Here is a 19,921-nt window from a genome sequence, read left to right on the forward strand (position 1 = left end):
CGTGGCATAGCCGAGCTAAGCCACTGCTAATTTTTTCAATGGTACCTAAAGTTTTTTTTCTTTTCTCAAGGTAGAGCCCTGTGTGCCGACAATAGGCTTGGCCTCGCTTTTTAATTACGTGCCGTACTCTAGTGTGAGAGTACATTGGAATTTTTTGAAGCCCCAGCTTTTTGTTGCGAAAGCAATTTTCGCCTATATCATCCTATTTTCCGAATGTAGAAACTCAAACTTTTGGTGCAGCCTCCCGTATTTTCTGGTTTATATCTGCCTTACTCTGGTGCTCTGACGAGGGATGGAGCGACATGGGTATGCTACGGTGCGACGGGAGGCATAATGCCGAACTCTGAGGTCGGACGTCTTCAAACTGGGCCCACAGCGGCGTGCACATTGGCCCAAGCGGCGTGCACATTGAATATTGATGTTGCTTGGCCCGTCGAACAGCTTAACTTGAACGTTGCCTAACATTTGTCTTAAACAACAGACATCAGGCCTTTGCGACCTAATGCTTTGAGAGCTAACGTCGTCAAGCGGTACCCATTGAAAAAAGTACGCTTTGTACTCAACGTACTGCGAGCTGCGCGTACCAGTTGAAACAGCGAGAACTGGAAGCGAACCGTTAGGCCAAAGCTCCAGTGCATTTGCGCATACCCCCCACCAGATACTTAAATATCCAGGGAAGAGCTTGCGAAATCATTTCTCTGCTACATAAAATCCTCCACTACTATTACTACTACTACAACAACCAAACTTAGACACAGCTTTTTAAACAAGAACGTGGGCGGCTGCAGCGCGTGTTTCAGACGTTCCGCGGCATGCACCCTGCAATAATAAACTAACCAGGAATAATTACTTGCAACGCAAGCAAGGGAGGTCGACCGCAGGAAATCTGTGACCGTATACTCTGAATCCTGTGATCGTATACTTTTAATCCCTCTAAAGTGATTCATTTGCAATATGCATTTAATAGCTCACAGCCGAAGCAGGGGAGGCTATACAAGGAGGAATATCTTCTTCCTCCGCATGACATTCCGTGATTGGCTTTCGCAAATCATCTGTCAATCAGCGGAGCTGTTCCAGCTTTCTTGTGTCCTTACGAATCTTTAACAGCAAATTCCGCTGGGCGAATTGGAGAGGAGCAAAGGGTCAGGTGAAAAATTGTGAGGGAAATTGGCTAGGAGGCAAGGAGTCCAGGGCAAGGTGTTCGGAGTGCGCGCCTCAATAAAAAAAAACGCTTCTCGTGTTCGGAATCGGACCTGGGTACCTCGCGTTCTGAAACCAGCAACCATATGATTTCGCTAGCATTGAATACGGGGCGCACAGCATTTCTTATGAGTTCGTAGAGCGGGAGTTGACTCGGGACTTTGGCTGCGTTGATGTGAACTTTGGCTTTGGACTTTGTGGCAGTTTGAACTTTGCCCTTTTTTTTTGGGGGGGGGGGGGGGGGGGGTGGATTCTCGACTTTGATTTAACTCAGTTAGCTTGCAAAAAGCTTCGCTTTTGCGCCATTATCTCTTAAGTACGGGGCTGACTGGAGGAAATCTAAAGCTAGTGAAAACAACCAGCTACGCTGTTTGCTCTGTCTTCGCATCTCAATTACGAAGCTGGCCGAATTTTTTCTTATTTTTTTTTTTTCTCTTTCAGTCGGCGGCCCTGGTGCGGATGATGGCCCACATGGTTCCGAGCACTGTGTTTCGGCTCGCCCTTGTCGTAAGCACAGCCTCTCCCTTGCTTATCATACTATTGTGAAGTCCAGTGTAAGGCAGTTGTGTGGTTCAGCTTCCAAACAAGGCTCCTAGTGGACGAGTTCATGCCGCTGGCAAGGCATTTTCGGTGTATTTAGGGCGATCAAAATGAAGTCATGTTTATTTCTTTTTAAATTAGGCGGTTAGATTTACGTGAACCTCTACAGTGAGGTTATGTGTCCAGGGGCCACATAATTAGGTGGTAATTATTGATGTCAGGGGCTTAATTAACTAAAATTGAATAATTAACTATTTAGTGGCTGTAGTAAGCAGGCATGTTTGTTTTGAAAAGTTAGGCGCAATCGTGTTTCTAAGCAGATTCGTTTGGCAGTATTCTTCTAGCGCATCCCTACTCCGAGATATTGAACTGCGACGTTTAGTTGCCGTTCGCATGGTTACGCATCTTTAACCGCGAAGACCGGCGCGAAGCTCCCCCTTGTGTGGCGTGCCTACCGTGTACGATGTTCAGTCTGAGAACGGGGTGGAGGCATAGGCAAAAGTGATAACTGGCAGCCTTTCACTCTTGGCTGGCGTTATCGCAATCAGCAGAACTCGGAACCGCTACCGAAACACAGAATAAAAAGGGAGGAGCCTTGCGCCGGCCTTCGATGTTTAGCATGCGTAATCATGCGAACTGCAATTAAACTTCGCAGTTCGATATCTCGGAGTACGGATGCGCTAGAAGAATTCTGCCAAACGAAACTGCTTAGAAACCCGATTGCACCAAACTTTTCAAAACAAACATGCCTGCTTACTGCAGCCGCTAAAATGTTAATTATTTAATTTTAGTTAATTAAGCCACGGACGTCAATAATTACCACCTAATTATGAGTCCCCCTGGACACGTGTTCTCCATATAGAGGTGGCGTTCATGTCAATCTAAGCGCCTAATTTTAAAAAAACCTGTCGACTTAATTTTGATCACCGTGTGTATGACAGTGGCGTGCTCACCATTTTACTAAAAAACGGAATCAGTGTTGTGCCACTGTGCACGGAAGAAAGCCATGCGTGTATTTCGTGGTGCCACAAATCACACAGGACCTTTCAGTCAAGTCGTATACTCTACATCGTCATTCGTCGAAATTTGGTTGTTGCCTGCACGTGTTATTCAGACGAGTGCATTGCGGGCAAGCTGAACCGCAGGATTGCCTCAGTCTGCAAGGGAACTTTGAAACCGACCGTGCAAAAGGATTCTGGGTTGTGTTATTAAAATCGATTCTGTCCATATGAGCGCAACTTTAGCTTTTCTGCGCAAAATACTTCTTCTAGTTTTCAGTTTATTTCGTAACAAAAACGCATGTCTTTGTTGGCTGCAGGAGTTTTTCAAGAAATACAGTTACCAGTCAGTGGGGCCGCAGCATTTCTACAAGGAAATCCACACGGTACGTTGCACGTTGCATGTGTTACCTCGGGGGCCTGTGACGTAGCGGCAATTGTATGTTATTAGTGGGCAACAACGAAGGCCCAGTAATGGCTGAGGATGTGTGCTGGATAAATACTCGCTGCTCGGCTGGCGCGTCCTAATACCTCCTGCGAAGTTAAGTTTACCTTTTACCGACAATAGTGCCTTTGAGCGCCACCGCATGTTTAAGTCAGGAATCATTCACGACGGAGATCCTACTTTTTGGGACAATAAGCTGCATAAGGCTTTGTGCGCAGAGGAATTAACGATTAACACCGGAAGAATTAACAATCTGTACATAACAACTGCTTAATTTGCATTTACGGACTGTTACTGCCGCATTTTAGCGTGGAGTATGCGCGCGTATTCTGAGCGACTTTATCCTCTCCAAGAAAGGGCGAACTGAGAACTCCTTTTTTTTCGCAGCAGGTAATTTATTTTCCTCCAATTTTCCCGCCGTAGCCGCCTTTCACAGGCTGGGGCCAAATGAAGTTATGTTGTTGCTAATAAAGTAACGGAAATGTCACATCTTCCGCAGACGATGTGGCGCCCGCCCCTGCTGATAATGACTTCACACGTGTCCATCATACACAGTTTTTACTCCTTGTTTTTTTTTTGTCGCAGTTACGGCTAAATTGCTGCAGTGCAGTAAGCTAAGACAGTCGAAAGAAAGCGGGAAGGAAAGGATTCAACTACGAACGCTACCAAATACATCAAACTTTCCTCTGGGGAGTCCTGGCCCCAATTAGACTTTTCATTGCGAAACCAATATAAAACCACGGGTAATTTATGAAAGCATGATTTGTTTATTTGATTTTGCATCTGTGGAGCCTCATCTTGTTCATTTCGTTCGGCGGGAGCGGCGTAATTTAGCGCTGGTTACTTCATGCACTCACTTCACCACAATAACACTAAGCGTGCAGTGGTGCACCCTTTACAGGCAAATTTGTGCTAGGTTGCTACTTCGTCAACAAAGCTTATGCCTGTCTAATTGGTGTAACACACTCTTGAAGGTATCTTGCGCTGGTTATGCTCACAGAGGAGGGCACAGGTTACGCATAACAAGCGCAACTTACCTACAGTTGTATCTAGCCAAGAGAATCATTTGCAGGGACAGAGCCCAGAACGGCTTTCTTCTAGCAGCGCTAAGGCGACAGCGACAAATAACGGAGGACAAACACAGGCGCTATCAACTAAAATTTATAAATTGATTTAAATTTATTTGTCCCCGTCGTCTTAGCGCTCCTACAAGAATGCAACCATACCAACTAGCTCGACTTTCATTACTGCTCCAGAACTGCTTTTTCACAATTCAAAACAAAAAACTGTGGTTGATTCCTCTGTCATAGGAATCGGTAAAGCACGAAAGTGAAATGTGCAGCGAAATCTGCAGCGAAAGGAGCATGATTTGCGGGATGCCGGCTGTCCTGTCGGTGTGCTTGGCGAGCGGCGTCCTGCTAGCGGGTCGCTTCAGGAAAGGTGCGACCACTTCGGTCACTCCATGGCGTACACGGCAGACGGCTGCGTTGCGACGAGTTCAGCTCGTGGAACGAGAGAGGTAGAATTTGTAGCTTGAACCGTGCACGCGCGAACGCGTTCCGCTACACGCTGTCGTTTCTCTTCGCATCAAATCAGTCTCCGTTCGCGCCATTCGCTCGTCGGCGTCGCAATGACGCAGCCTTTGCCAACTGTCGCTGCTTGTTAGGATCATGATGCACTACTTCGCTTCCTCGCTCCTAAACGGCAGCACCATCCTCGTCGATGAAATTTTTTCTGGCGTTTCTCCTGTGTTTTGTTGTGCTGGCGTCATTTCCGTGACGGATATGACGTCATCACAATCTTGGTGTATCCGGGAATACAACACGTTCGTGTTAAAAAGCGAAATACTGCACCGCCACTTCGACTGTACCGAGTAGTGAGGGAAGTGTTGAGGGAAGTGAGGGAAGGATTTGAGAGAAGTGCTCTCGATAAGTGGGTACAGGGAAATGCTTCATGCGGTTGTTATGACATTTATCTTAGCAGCGCGTACCCCTTGCCCTTTCCTCTCCGCCTCCGCGAGTGAGCAGACCTAAGATGACTGCACCAGCAAGCCGTAATCGCTACCCAATGCATTTGTTACTGGTCACCGGTAACTGATTATATCATTTGAGGAAAATCGTAGATCGCTATTTTACAATACTTCTTCCCTGTTTTTCCTTAAATAATGTCGATCTCTTGGTGTTGGCAAAGAATATGCGCGCGAAACAAACAAAAAGACCTTTGCGTTCAAAGTAAGCAATAACAAAAATGTTCCGTCATTAAATTAGTGAAAAATATTTCGAAGAAAAAAAAAATGTTTTCTTTTTAATCACACAAATCAAATCAAATGTTTCCTTTTTAATCTTTTAAATATCACACGCCAAGTCATGTGTAACATGTGAAAGTTCATTGCCATATTATCACAGCAAACTTATTTTCATCATTGTTCAAAACACAACAATTTCAAATTTTGCGACTCATTTTTGTGAAGTAGCTATTTATTTAGCCTTAAGTTAAACGCTACTCTAACTAGCCAAGGCAGTTCCTTTTTCTATGAGTATTCGAACCTCATTTCCACGGCAGCGCCAAACAATCACTCGTGAGGAGCTGCCAAATTTTGCGCTAGAAAATGAATTTTCTGCTCCGCTGTTCTCACCACGTGTCATTCTAACGCGTTTTGAACGTTAACATCGCACCTACAGAGCTTGGTTCCCGCCATGGGTTTGAGAAGCGCGCCAAAGCGGAGCCTACCAAATTCTTTCTGGTGGCCTCAGGTTACCGCAGGGACGTGTGGGTCGGAGTCGCTACCTATTAGATTGCCATTTATTAGCTAGCTTTCACTATTAACTAGACATTATAACGATCATGTTTGTTTTGCTTTAGCTACGCAATGGAGTCGCGCAACACGAGTTAAAGGGGTACTGACACAAAATTTTGAAGGCGAGATAACTTCGGAAATAGATTGGTGTGGACACATATACATCATCTGCAAAATATCAGCGGCGAATACAGCCTAGAACATATTTAAAATCAATTTTAAAGGGTGAGAAACGCAACTGAGCAGCCAGCAGAGGACCACGCGCAATCGACATCCCGTGGGTATTTTGTAAATAAACAACATCCAAACACGTCACGAGTTTGTGTTTGCCGCTTCCGCACTGCCGGCGTTTTTCGCCGGCTCGCCCGGCTTGCCGCTCCAATCGGAGGGCCGGAGGGCGGAGCTTCTGCTCTCGAGAACGAACGACCCGATCGTTGGCGGCGGAGGCGCCGTGAATTCGTCAGATCATCAGGCAGCTTGCAGCGACCAAAGTGCTACAGCGATTCCAGGCACTCTGTTTCTATTACTTTTGATTTACATTGGACGTGAAAACGCGCCGGAGGCACGAAAAGCCCACTGAGCGAGCCGCACGGTCGCTGTGCAGGCGGCGGCCGCGGCCGCGAAGTGGCCCAGGCCGGCGCCGGTAGTTCGAGTGATAGCTTAATTGTTACAGCTGCACGAAATTGCACCCAAGTCCCAACCACGGCAGTCTATATGAGAAAGGAGTTAATGATGCGATGGCGGGTTGCATTAAAAATTGTCACCTGCACCGCTTACGAGAGCGGCAATCGAATATCCGCCGCAGTGCTAAGCCGAACACATCTGTAGGCGGACCTGTAGGCAGACCGCCCGGCTGCTCCCAGCGCGCGTCGTTCTCAAGCCGCGGCAGCATTTGCACTCGCAGCGCCTGCGTCACGTCCACGGTCGCTTTTTAATTAAGCGGCTCACGAGATCAGTACGTGGGGGCATTGGCAGAAACTGCCGGCGACACGGATTCGACAGGGCTACGGCAGCTTTGCTCTGTGATATCCCTCCGATGGTCACGGGGTCAGCTTTGTTCGCACAAAATCCATCGTTTCGCGGCACCCGCTGAAATCGAAACTGCGACTGGCTGCATTGAAAATGCCTCTAATTAAACAACGGTTGCACGCTGAAGCAAATGAGGTTTCTACAGGTGATAAGTAGGTCACTAGCTACTTATCGCAACAAAAAAAACAAGATGCAAAATTTTTTGTGTCAGTGCCCCTTTAAAGCTCAATAGCATCACTTGATGCAATACAGATCGCGGTTTAAGTATTATGTTGTTTGGTGCTCCTTCGCTTCTTTCGGCTTCACATTTTTTGGTGCGAAATACCAAATGGACGGAGTGTTTCCGAAAGATTCACGCGTGTCGACAAGGCCTATCTGAGCCAAGTGCAACACCTTTCAGACTTCTTAAAGGAGCCATGAAGAGAAAATACAACTTCGCGTAATTTGAAAGAACTAGGATTCAGTATCTCACTCAACTCCATTACAGCCACAAAAGATGTTTTTTAACGAAAAAAAAAACAAGAAGTATTTAAAAACTTTCAAATTTTGCGCCACAGTGACGTGTTACGAGCAAGAATGACGTCATACAGGCCAACAATAAAACATAATTTTCAGTGCGTTAACTGCGCGTCAGTATTGAAGTGATGGGGTAAAATGGAACAAGAGGCCCCATTACAGACGTCCAGTCATGTGTAGTCGCGACAGGTCAGTTAGGCGGCACAAACAGGGTTCTGTGACGTCATAGAAAAGTTGCGGGAAATTGGCTAGGGGGTCGCGACTGCTTCACACGTTTTCTTTAATATCTCAGTTATTTGTTCGAAGATTGCGATGTAATTGGTATCATTGTTATCGGGAATAAGTAGTCTTTATCATAAACCCAACTTGTATTTTGTCTTCATGGCTCCTTTAATTACGTCCTCGGTGCTGTTGGTTCTTCCAGAATGATTGGAATTGTTGGTTCTTCCAAAATGATTGGAATTGTTCGTTCTTCCAGAATTTCACTGAGTATTGAGATCCAAACGCTACCGTTCCCCCCAACCTGATGATGCAGATTGCAAGCTATCTCTCAACATGAAAGGCGTCGCTTATAAGCAACGTCGACTCCGGCGGGATCGTAGAGTGACCGAGATGTACTTTCGATTCCTCGTATACCGCTCAGTCAACGTGGATTTTCGTACATTGACTCTCGGTCCCCACTTGTGATACGCATGAAATCGTCACTAAAATTTTTGCAAGTTCAGACGCACCAACTTCGGACAGACAACAGGAAAACTTAGATACCCACAAAAACACTGATATTAAATCAGCCTTCGGAGCTATTCTGTTGAAAAAAATGGCTGTGTTGGGAACCTAAAAACCAGCCGCGGGCCACGGTGGGCCTGCCTACAGCAAATTACTTCCGAAACAAGGACGAGGTGCGAGTCTCAGCCTTCTTGCCTACATAGTGAAGGAAGCACGTATATTAGAATTGGCACTACCAGTAGTTGTTAACCCGCATGTGATTCCATGCGTTTTGCACCCCGCGATGATTTATTTAACCTGGAAAGTATGTGGGAACCTTTGCGGCACATGCTTCTACGTCAGGGGGTTGAAGGCCCCACTAAACGCTCAACATGTCCAGTGGTACCCTGGTTACACGATTGTAGGTCGACCCATTCACTGAAATTTGAAAATCTGAACTTGGGAGTTGACCTACAATCGGAAGTAAAACTTTACCGCCAGCGATTGCAAGCCAAATCAGAACTCGGGCACGCTACGGCGTTGTTGTAATTGTGTGCTCGCTTTCCTACTCTACCTATTGCGTATAGCAGTCATTGCGAGCACTCGCTCGCTATACTTCTTTTTGTGAGATTACTGGGCTCGCACTGTACTGTGGGACCCCAGCAGCTGTGACGGCAGCAACCGCACTACTGAAAATACCAGCGAGGATGAGCTGTAGGTCAAGTCACCAACGTAAACGAAAAATAAAAAATTCAAAAGACAACCAACGAGCGCATTCCACAACCAAATTTATTGATAAATCTTTGTTGTGGAATGCGCTCGTGCGTTGTCGTTTTGATTTTGTTCGCCGTGCGATGTGGGGGAGTCGACCAACAGTCGTGTAAATAGGGTAACTATAACCGGGCCTTGAATGTTCAAGAAAGACAATGACAGTGATAATACAAGTACACTCAACACATGAACACATTGTGGTTGGTATCCGTATTGAGTAATCCTGGTTTAGTCACTTTTTCTTTGTTAATTTCATACACCAGGGTAATAGCAACAAAAAAAATCCCGCGAAAATGATTCACTGACAATCCCACTTATCTACGCTCGGTCGCCCTAGATTTTTTCATGTCTTTCTTGCTCTGCGGCGTTTGTTGTCAACATACCATTCTAATGGGCCTTAACTGTACCTTTTCGACAGGCCCAGAAGGCCATGTACAACACAGTAAAGGTGAACTTCACGGAGACGATGGACGAGTGGACCCACAAGGCCGGCGTGCCATTGCTTACCGTGATGCGGTCCTACCTAAACAACAGCTTCAGGGTTCGCCAGAGACAGTTTTTCTTCAGCGGAGAACCTCCGACGAGGCAAGTGCGATGGATTATTGATGAATTGTAGGGTTTAACGCGCCGACGCCACGTAGGCAATGAGGCGCGCCGTAGCGGAGGGCTCCGGATTAATTTGGACCACCTGGGGATCCTCGATGCAAGCGCTGCAATACGGCGGAGACGCGCGTGAATCGAGGCGCCCGACTTCAAGGTTTATAGAACCGCGTTGCCGTGCTCCACGTATCGTTCCAACCAGAACGTGGGACCGGGCTAGTGGAACCTTTCGTTGCTATTGCCGCGTGATTTTTCATATGCCACCAGGAGACGGCGGTTTTCCGCAGTAGATGTAGAATATCATTTGCTATCGAAAAACCAAGCATACATGAATTTTTTAATAAAGTAACACTGTACATATCGAAATATCCCTTGTGTACTAATTTACTGTCTTATAGTATTTGCGTAATGTCTTGTTCCTCTTCGACAAAGTTGACAAGTATGAACCTATAAACCGGGCTTAGGCGCTCACATTTGGCTGTGAGTATATAAGACTTTGCGCAGTATGCATTTTACTTTGGCCGGGTGGCTGAATCGAGTCACAGACAGACAGACGGACAGACAGACAGACCAAATGTCTCGGTTTAAGTAGCCCAAGGAAGACTATCGTCTTTAAAAAGGCCTACACAAGAGCAAAGCAGAAACGGAAGGCGTATCTGCTGCGACGAGCAAATCACGCAGTGACGCTTCGGGCTCGCCATAACTAAAGCTTTCGCAGTGCTTCCCGATGCAAATGAACGAGCGAAAGCGTTTATCGGAAATGTTTCAGAGTCACTTTAAACACTGAGACACCACGGAAAACAACTTTCTGTAAGTTTTCATTAATATTTGGACTCTTTGAGCTTACAAACGAAAAATTGAGGTTGTGGTGCAAGTAGCTTTTTACAAGAATGCTATATAATTAGGTCATGAGGGACTTAAAATTTAAATTTACAGAAGAAAGATTTTTCTTGCTTGTTTTCCTAAAATTCGAAAGCAGTGAGCCCACATACAAAAAATAGGGCGGTTAGTTTAAGTATTCTTCGATTTACGGCCATGTCATCAAACTAGGACTTCGGTCCTTGGGGTGGCCCTGGCGTCACTTTTGGCCTTCACTGCAATGCCTACCTCTTTCGTGCGTTCAGTTTAACAAAAAACGAACAATGGTGATATCTATCGACAGAGGCATCCTTGAAGAACTATATCACAGAAAACTGGCTCTTTTGGTGGTGTTCTCAAATTGTTAAAAGTCTTTAGGTTCCCTATATAGGAAACAGGGTCCAAAGGGCCCTGTTTCCTATATAGGGAACCTAAAGACTGCTCGTTAGCTGGCGTAGCATGCGCGGAAATGTCCAGGAATACCCTGGTATGAACGGGGAAGCCTAAGACGTCTTAGATCTTAGAAGGCACGTTTAGCGCAATTGCTTCTTGCACGTAAAGTCTCAAGTCCTTCCAAACGGTTCACTTCTCCGCGGACAACTTCTGCTGTCCCCATTTCTTTTTATTCAAAGTAGTATATCTTTGCGAAGCGAAGTTGGCTGCAGCGACAATGAAAAGTGACAAATGGTGTCACGGGATTATTAACACCTGGAAAGGCTGACTATTTTATTGTGTTAGTATGTGAGAAGCCGAGAAAATACCGTAAATAGGTGCTCCTGCAGCCAAAAACCTATAAGAAAAATGATATGTAGTGCAATGAGCGAAAACACAGGGATCTTACGAGAGGCTTTACTGGTGGCGCGGGCTATACGGGTCGGCGACAAAGCAGGTAGGGATAAAGCAGCATGTGAGAAAAGGGCGTGTACAAAAAAAAAATTCTGGTTGATTCCTCTGTCATAGGAATCGGTAAAACACAAACGTGAAATGTAGAGCGAAATCTGCAGCTGAGCATGATTTGCGGGTCGGCGGCTGTCTTGTAGGTGTACTTGGTGAGCGACGTCCTGCAGGCGGGTCCCTTCGGCAAAGGTGTACTGGCGCCATTTCCGTTACAGATATGACGTCTGTTAAATCTTCGTGTATCCAGGAATAAAACACTTTTGTGTTAAAATGTAAAACCCGTAAACGAACAAATTTAAGTATAACGTACTCTTTAGTACTAAAGGTTGCTTCCCCACAAGAAGACCCTGTGTGCAGGGGTGCACCTTTTACAGGCCAGTTGCTTCGTTATACTGGCGTCACTTTCGTGACGGACATGACGTAAGTGAAATCTTCGTGAACCCCGGAATAAAACACTTTCGTGTTAAAAAACTACTAGCCGAATACCTCAACTTCATCCTATTAGCAAAAAAAAACAATTTTCATCGGTCTTACGGGGGCGGACTGTACTACAAACACACGGGGGGCAACTGTAGTACAAACCCGTATATCGTCGTCTTAGCGCTCACATCGAAAACATCGTCCATGCCTTCGCATGCTTAAAGCCATGGCTAATTTATTTATACCTCCCTGGGTTTGTCTTGGCTGCAGCAAATGTCGGCCCTGTCTTTCTTGTCAACGCTTTTACATCGTAACCACTTCTGTTCCACTAACAGCCCAATCTGGCAGATTCCCATTTCATTCGTCACTGAAGACAATCCGGATTTCACAGCAACAGGGCCTAAACACTGGCTCAGCGAAAGCGAAGGTGAGTGCTTGCCAGCTCAAATCACCACTTCGCGCTCTGGAGGTGACCCTATATTTGGGGAGGAATTTTTAGATGTGCCCTTTTCAAAAATGTCCGTTTGGCGTCAGCTTCAACCGTAATCTAGCTGCACTTGCGATCCCTCTGACCAAAGACATGTTCAAGAACCGACACCCCGCCGCGCTTGTTCTGCGTCGCATTCGGGTCGTCGGCTTTCAGCTGATCAGGGCTAGCTGGAAAGAAGAAGATTAAAATGGGCTTGAAACGTACAAGACAGATGACTCCGCCCGTTTGCTGTAAGGCGCGTCGTAGCAACGGGCTGAAGAATTTTTTAAATATTCTGGGGGTACTGAACAGGCGACTACGTCACGTTCTGCGAGCGCGTAAGGTTTCCGGTTTCACCAGAGAAGAACTCCAAAGATGCTTTAACCATTTTTAATAGCTGTCAGTTACAAAGCATTAATCTCCATTTAAAGGTTGTAGAGATCATGATGCACCGAATTTGCTCGTTGGTGACGGCTGCGCCGCTCAATTTTGTCGAAAAAGTCGTGCAGTTGACATTTTAGGGCTTTCACGTTAGCAGGGTGTAAACCGGAATCATCTGGATGATACTTGTGAGAATCCTACTGCTGCGGGGAGCTTGAGAATTGACTGTTGCGTTGTCGGGGGAGGCCAGCGCGATGCCGACACTTTCCGCGCGGCTTTGCGCATATTGGGCACTTTTCTCGTCATTGTGAGGCCCGCGCTGTGGAACACTTTGCACAAGGGAACGCTTTGCAGAGGTGAGTATTTTGTAGCCGCTCGCTCACCAAGATGCCGATGGGCCCCCGTTTGAGTCTCCTCCAGTGTCATCATCATCACCAGCCTATCTGCGCCCACTGCACGGCAAAGGCCTCTCCCATAGATCTCCAATTTTCCCCGGTCCTGTGCCAACTGTGACCAATTTATCCCCGCAAACTTCTTAATCTCATCTGCCCATCTAACTTTCTGCCGCCCCCTGCCACGCTTGCCTTCTGTAGGGATCCACTATGTTGCCCGTAATGACCAAAGGTTACCTTGCCTTCGCATTACATGACCTGCCCAAACCCATTTTGTCTGCTTAATTTCTACTAATATGTCCTTAAGACGCGTTTGTTCTCTGATCCACTCCGCTCTCTTCTTGTCCCTTAATGTTTCACCTATCATATTCCGTTCCATTGCAACCTCCCATGTCCTCCCGTGGAACGTCCTCCCGTGTGCTACCCGTTTTTTTTCGGTTCCTACCGCGCTCAACCACAGAATTGGGCGCGAAAATGTGCGCTCGGAAAATTGATTGCAGCGGGAACACGCTTGTACCCGTTTGGACATGATACCTGCGGAGAAGTTCAAACGTTTCTGCGTATGAAACAAAAGAATTGTGGTAGTGTTTACGATGGCAAAAAAAGCACTTTTTTGGAATTCAGACTAGTGACTGCTCCTCTTGCCTACCAGCGGTGATATTTGGCGGTCCCAAGGAGAACCACTGGCTCATACTGAACGCTCAGCAGGCTTACTACTACAAGGTGAACTACGACAAGTCCAATTGGCTACTCATTGTCGGGCAGCTTCAGACGGACCACAAGGTGAGCATCGGTTCGCTGCACCTCCTGTGTGCACGCTTGCCGCGCCACCCGCGCGGGGGCAAAGCGCGAATTCGTACCGTAAAATCTCACGTGAACTATACATTGGCTTGAATAATTTTGTACAACCGTGAAATAAATCGGCGTTTAATTTATGGTAACCTTTACGCAGTGCTATACCAAATAAACATAGGTTTATTAGTGGGAGTGTTTCGTTTCCTGAAACGATCCGTATATCGGAATTATGGGAATACGAAGTTCATGCGGATTATGCCGCCCCCAAGCACACCCAAAGTAGATGTTAGTATAAAAAACAGGGAATCACATTATTGGGCGCTATAAAAACGTTTGGCACAGATTTCGTGCTTTTATCTTCAATATTAAGCAAAATGACGCTCGGTATGTTTTCCGTATACTCCGTATATACGGAATTCATACAGACATTGATTTGGCGGTTCTAGTTAGCTTACAGACATAAAATTAGTGTCAAATTTTTGGATAAGTATGCACTATTTGGTTCATGTGTCTTTCTCAAAAATATTCCGTGTTTTTTGTGGCTTTGTGTCATTCTAGGAACGTACTCCGTATTCCCATATTTCCGTATATACGGATCCTTTCAGGTGGGCGCGCGCCCATTAAATTTTTCAAGGCTTCTCATTCTACGATAATAAAACTACGGGCTCTCAATTTCGCCGCCAATGCGCAGTTTATAACGCCCGACATTCAAAACAACTGTTTACGGGCGTGTGCCCTTACGTCAAGGATAAATACCAAATTCTGGGATTTCTATAAAACTGTTGTCGATATACTTCGACAAAAAGTTCCTTACTGAATTTTTCAGGGAAAGCTTGTTTTTGGTAACGTTATGTATTATTTTAAATGCCGTCATGAAACAAAAAAGCTTCAAGATATGTCAGAATAAACTCAGCACTAAAAGTGTCGCGGAACACGGTTTCTTGGTGCCGGATGACGATTCACTTACGCACGCAACTTATTTTTCTTACGTGACGACAGAAAAAAATAAAGGAACCTTGGTTGAATACGACACAATATATTTACATGACATCGGGCATCCCAGTACCGATCAAAGTAACGCACCGCGCACGCATCTTGATGTTATTAGTCGTCTAATTCTTGTAAAAATATTGTATAGAGGTTAGGCAGTCAAACCGAACCAGTAGCTATTGCGATTAGTCGAGTTAAAAGCTTATTCTGCCAGGGCCAATTTTTGATTGGTACCGTAGAGATGAAGCGATGCACACCCGGCATCAAAAGTTTCCGGGACGCGATGTCGGAAATCGAAGCAAATTTCTCTGTGGCCTGGTGGCGAAACGCGTGCTATGAGTATGGGGAAGATGCTTCGAAGTGATATGCCTCACTTGGGAAGATACATGAAGGGCTGAGCCATTACTCAGCAGAGAAATTGACTTCGGTTTTTGAAATCACGCCCGGGAAGCTTTTGACTCCGGGTGTACGTCTGCGCCGTTTACGCGATGTTGGTGCTATTAAGTGGAGATCGAACTGTATGGTTAGCCTGAAGTTAAGGGGGAAAAACATGCGTTGTCGCTATTTGAGTTTTATTCACTAGTAGGTTCCTAAATAGCTGCAGCTGTAATGTAAACTGTATAAGTGTGGTGAAATATAGATTCTTGCTACTAACGTGGCCTTATTGCTTTGGTCTAGTCGGGTTGCCCTTTCGCAAATATTTTCTTCGCTGTATGAAGACTCGCTTTAGGGGCCCATGTGCATACCTGTGCAGAATATCAATGCTCTGATAAACGCATGGCGGCCTGTAAGCAGCGTAAATAATTAACGCTGTGGTTCCCCCTATTTCCAGGTGATTCACGAGTTCAACAGGGCCCAGCTTATCGACGATGCGCTCGATCTAGCCCGGTATGTCTCTATATTATGCACATCATGCGTGACCGGAGAAAACTCAAATTGATCAGCTCTGTTAACTATGAAGGCCGTGTCGGAGCAGCTAAAGCCCTGTGAACATGTCGCCGCACCTGCGAAGTGGGAGAGGGTGACGTCAGCGGCCTTGAGCCGGAGCGCGGGTTTGTGGACGTGCAGTGTGTATGTGTGTGTGCGACGGGGGGAGGGGGGGTTGAGCTGCCGGCTTCCGTTGTCCCGCTTAACGCTCAATCCATATTCTGTGTTGCGCTGCACACGAGCAAACAAAATATAGAGAAGGTCATACTTCTCAGCCTTGAGCACGTGAATGTTACTGAAGTGCAGATGGAAATTTTGGACGCGGCACAGGTAAGTGGCTCGCTGAAAAAGAGGACTTGTTTACTGTGCCGGGTGGAGGTCCACCTATTACGGTAGACTCCAGATAAGACGAACTCGAGGCGACCCTGGAATGTGTTCGTATTATCATAAATTCGTCTTAAGCGGAGGTTTTTAGGGGCGAAGCTCCTGAAGTCATGGGTCTGTCCATCCCTTGTGTCTTTCACCAGGTCTGGGCCTGGGAGCATTGACTCCGAAAATAAAAGTTGATTTGTACAATGTACGCACACAGTCTTACGTCTTTCTTAATGATGTAATGGGCGAACTTTCACGGGAGAGTTACGGTTACCGATGATCTCCCCCTCTCGAGCTTCGCCCCACTTGATCATCATTCATTCCGTGGATATGGCGTGATTTTTTTCCATTGTGGACGTTACAAGAGAGTAAAAGTGTTGTTCGTCTTAACCATAGAGTTCGTCTTAACCGAGTTCGTCTTAGCAGCCGTGTACTGTATAAATGTCTTACAACGTCAACTACAAGTTCTACCAACCTTCTATAGGATTTAGTAACCTTGTCTAAATGCCCGCTTTCTTGTGATCGTGCGGAGTGGAGCTGCTGCGAGACAAAAATACCTATTTCGGATTTCCAGGACACCAATGGCTGGCGAAGCTATGCGTCGTTTGTTTCCTTAAATGGTTGGCTAATTTATGTGATAGAGTTGTGCGGGAATTCGTTTTTATGGTATCGTTATTCCTTCGGCACTACGGTTAACTGGCACCATCAATCTCGCGGGGGACGGCGTCACCTACAGTACATCTTTTTGATCCCTTACATTCGCGATATCTCTTGTGTGTCGCAACGTCCAGTAACGCTTGCGGCGGCCGTTCCCCGCTGAATACTTGAAACAGCCCTCTGACGAATGAACTATAGGTTTTGAACCAGCCTCTTTTGCAGTATCCACGCGAACATAGGTGACGTTATTATTTGCACCACTCCATCGGGTAGCGTGAAAGACTTTACATACATACATCATCAGACATTGCTGGTTTTGCTCCGAACTTTGTTTTCGCTAGAAAGCTGTACGCTTATGCTGGGCGACGGTATCATACGGGCAAATTTCATGTCGAATTAATTGTTGAGGTGATGGCTCATAGGCGATTCAAATTAAAATGTATACCAAAGCTGCCATTGAGGAGTTAACCGTGTGGTCACATCGACGAGCTAATCTGCACATGTTCTCCTTTTACACGCGATTATGCTTAAATAATCCAAACAAATTTCTTGAGGCATCGAAAAAATTTTTCTCCAATCAACGTTGTGAAGGTGGTTGGAAAGCAAAGCTGTAAACGACACCCACAACAACTTCCCATGCGATGTCACTTGAATTCACACACTTGGCTCTACAAAGAGTGAAACCAAAGATTCTGCCCGCCGTTACCTGGAATTGGCAGGGGCGGCTTCCCGAACGCAGAAGCGTCGGCCACGACTGGGCTAGAGCGGCGGACGCCGCCGCTGTAGCCCGGACGTGCGTCGGCAGAAAGAAAACGGCGAGAAGCGTCATTCGAAGGGTGAGACAGCGCAACCTAGCCACACCGATGTGCTAGCTCGGGGCTACATCACCACGCGACACAAGCGCGGACACCGAAACGATTCGGCATGTGAGCGTAGTGATTCCTATTTATACCGAATTAAACTAGTCAGATTAGTAAGTTTGAGAATTGCGAGATAGCTGATGGAATTTTTATAATCGCTATTTATCAGAACTATCAGTTGCTCCTTTCGCCTTTTGAAAAAACATGTTAAAACATAACCGAATTGGTATTCACAAAATGGAGAGACGAGCTAGTTGGTAAACATTCATGAGTGAAACTTAAGCGCAAACAGACACAGGGACGAGAAAGGGAAAGGGAATGTCGTTTCCCTTTCTCGTCCTTGTGTCTGTTTGCGCTTAAGTTTCACTCATGGGTATTCACAAATTTAGAAAACGGAGTCCCATTAGTGGCGAGCAGTGCGCAAAAGGTAGCGTTAGTTTAGTGGCCAGATATCTGTATGTGGTCTCTACATTTTGTTTCCGTGCCCTGCAAACCAATCTGTAACGTATCTTTGCCGTACGACCCCTTTATTCCGTCGTGTACGGGTTACCCAAAAGGTGTTGTCGAAGCTGTGCGAAGCCGTGCGAAGGAAGCACGCAATGGACGCCAAGATGCGCCTAAACAGGCCCAAAACAACTGTCGCTAAAGCAGACGACAAAGCTTGGTCGCGCCGATGCGCCCGCCTCCGTGAGCGCGCGGGGAACGCTGGGTACGCCGCGCCATCTACACTATGCTCCGTGAGTAAAAACCGCCCTTCCCTCCGCAGCCGCATTGGGAGTCTCTTGTCCCGAACACCGCGAAAGAACCGTTGGCTGGTAGAGGTAGAAAGCTTCGCTTTCAAAACTTCGCTCTTCCAAAATATTCTTTCGCGACAAGAAATAAGTCCACGGCCGACTATACTGGTGCCTCGCGCATGCGCAGAGCGGGTCAGCTGGAGTACAACCTGGCGTTCGAGGTCCTCGAGTACCTGCCCAGGGAGCGACATCACGTGCCCTGGAGAGCTGCCGTCACCAACTTCCACAAGCTAGATCCGGTTCTTAGGCACACCAGGACCTATCCAAAGTGGAAGGTCGGTGTGCCGCAATGCAACAGTGTTTTGCCCATTCTTTTTTTTTTTTTTTTTCACACGAGTGAACATCGATACCGCCTAGGAATAAGCAAGTTAATACACCCTGTTCACTCAATCAGGGAAATGGCGGAGCTGTATCAAAGCAAGCAAGCACGAAAAATAAACAGCAAACATGCAAAGAAACTAACAAACACACGAACGCACACGAACGCCTCGCGCTCACGTCTTCGCGCGTCTGTCTTTGCGTATTGAATATGTCCGCTCTTCAGGTTTATGGGGGTATAATGTAGATAAAAAAAACAAACAAAAGGAATTGAGTATGTGTGACTATCATGTTAAGGTGAGACGTATCATGGAAACCTTAGCATGGCAAGGCCATCCCGAATTGTGTGACACGTATTGAATTGTAAGAATAGATTTCACCATGCTTTGGTTCCGTATGGCTGCTCTGTATGCGATGCCTTTTAGTGGGGATGGTACGTCGCGTCTTGCACCCATTTTTTTAAATCCTTGGTGAAGTTGCCCTTGACGACAATGTATTAGATCCATTTCAACGTTCTTTATTTTACTGTCTTGTTAAAGTGTATTGTTTCTGCATAACGAGTTACTTCCGGCAACGGGGAGTCTCGCGAAGGAACGCTCCATATTTCGCATTAAAGTAGACTCTTCCGTTTTCACCTTGTAGAGCTTATATCGCAGGAAACAGCGTCAACGTATTGTTTGGTGTTTTGTTTTTGGTAGAGGTTTGTGAACCACTTACTCACCAACCAGTACGAGCGACTGATGTCCGAAGAGAGCAAGGAGGAATCCATGCAGATATCGTAAGTCGAACCGTTTGTCGCCCGTAATAGCGTGCAAGCAAGAATATCTATGGCACAAGAAAACATGCCATATTTTCGCGCGTATAACCAGCCCCTACATATGATCCGCACCCGCACTTTCAGCCTGCCGGAAAAAAATCCTCACGTATTGCCCGCATATTTGATACAGGAAAGCCCGCACCAAAGATACTGCTCAAGTAACGAATCACATTCTACTAGACAGAAAGAGCGTATATTTAGCAAGTAGAATACACTGACTGCAAGGCGAAAGTGACAATTCACTCAGTGTCACTGCTCTCGCTAGAGCTATCACTAAGTCGCAGTCCTCACTGTTATTCATAAGGTCATCTTCACGGCAATACACGCATTGCCGTGAAGCGGCACTAAAGAAAAAAAAACCCGCGTATTAACC

At 46.3% G+C, this 19,921-nt stretch overlaps 1 protein-coding gene across 1 annotated transcript in view; it reads left to right on the forward strand.

The window, feature by feature from the left end:
• Positions 1-19,921, forward strand: part of LOC144148515 (aminopeptidase N-like) — a 74,005-nt gene that overhangs the window by 28,473 nt on the left and 25,611 nt on the right. Inside the window, exons 10-17 of the mRNA XM_077680038.1 lie at positions 1,642-1,707; positions 3,059-3,124; positions 9,420-9,586; positions 12,112-12,203; positions 13,671-13,801; positions 15,636-15,691; positions 18,541-18,688; positions 19,430-19,509. Of these exons, the coding sequence (XP_077536164.1) occupies positions 1,642-1,707; positions 3,059-3,124; positions 9,420-9,586; positions 12,112-12,203; positions 13,671-13,801; positions 15,636-15,691; positions 18,541-18,688; positions 19,430-19,509 (806 nt within the window). The remainder of the gene's footprint in view (positions 1-1,641; positions 1,708-3,058; positions 3,125-9,419; positions 9,587-12,111; positions 12,204-13,670; positions 13,802-15,635; positions 15,692-18,540; positions 18,689-19,429; positions 19,510-19,921) is intronic.

This window comes from Haemaphysalis longicornis, unplaced genomic scaffold (genome assembly GCF_048455015.1).
Source record: "Haemaphysalis longicornis isolate Haplotype H1 unplaced genomic scaffold, Haemaphysalis longicornis Haplotype H1 scaffold_8, whole genome shotgun sequence".
NCBI classification, from domain to species: Eukaryota; Metazoa; Arthropoda; class Arachnida; order Ixodida; family Ixodidae; genus Haemaphysalis; species Haemaphysalis longicornis.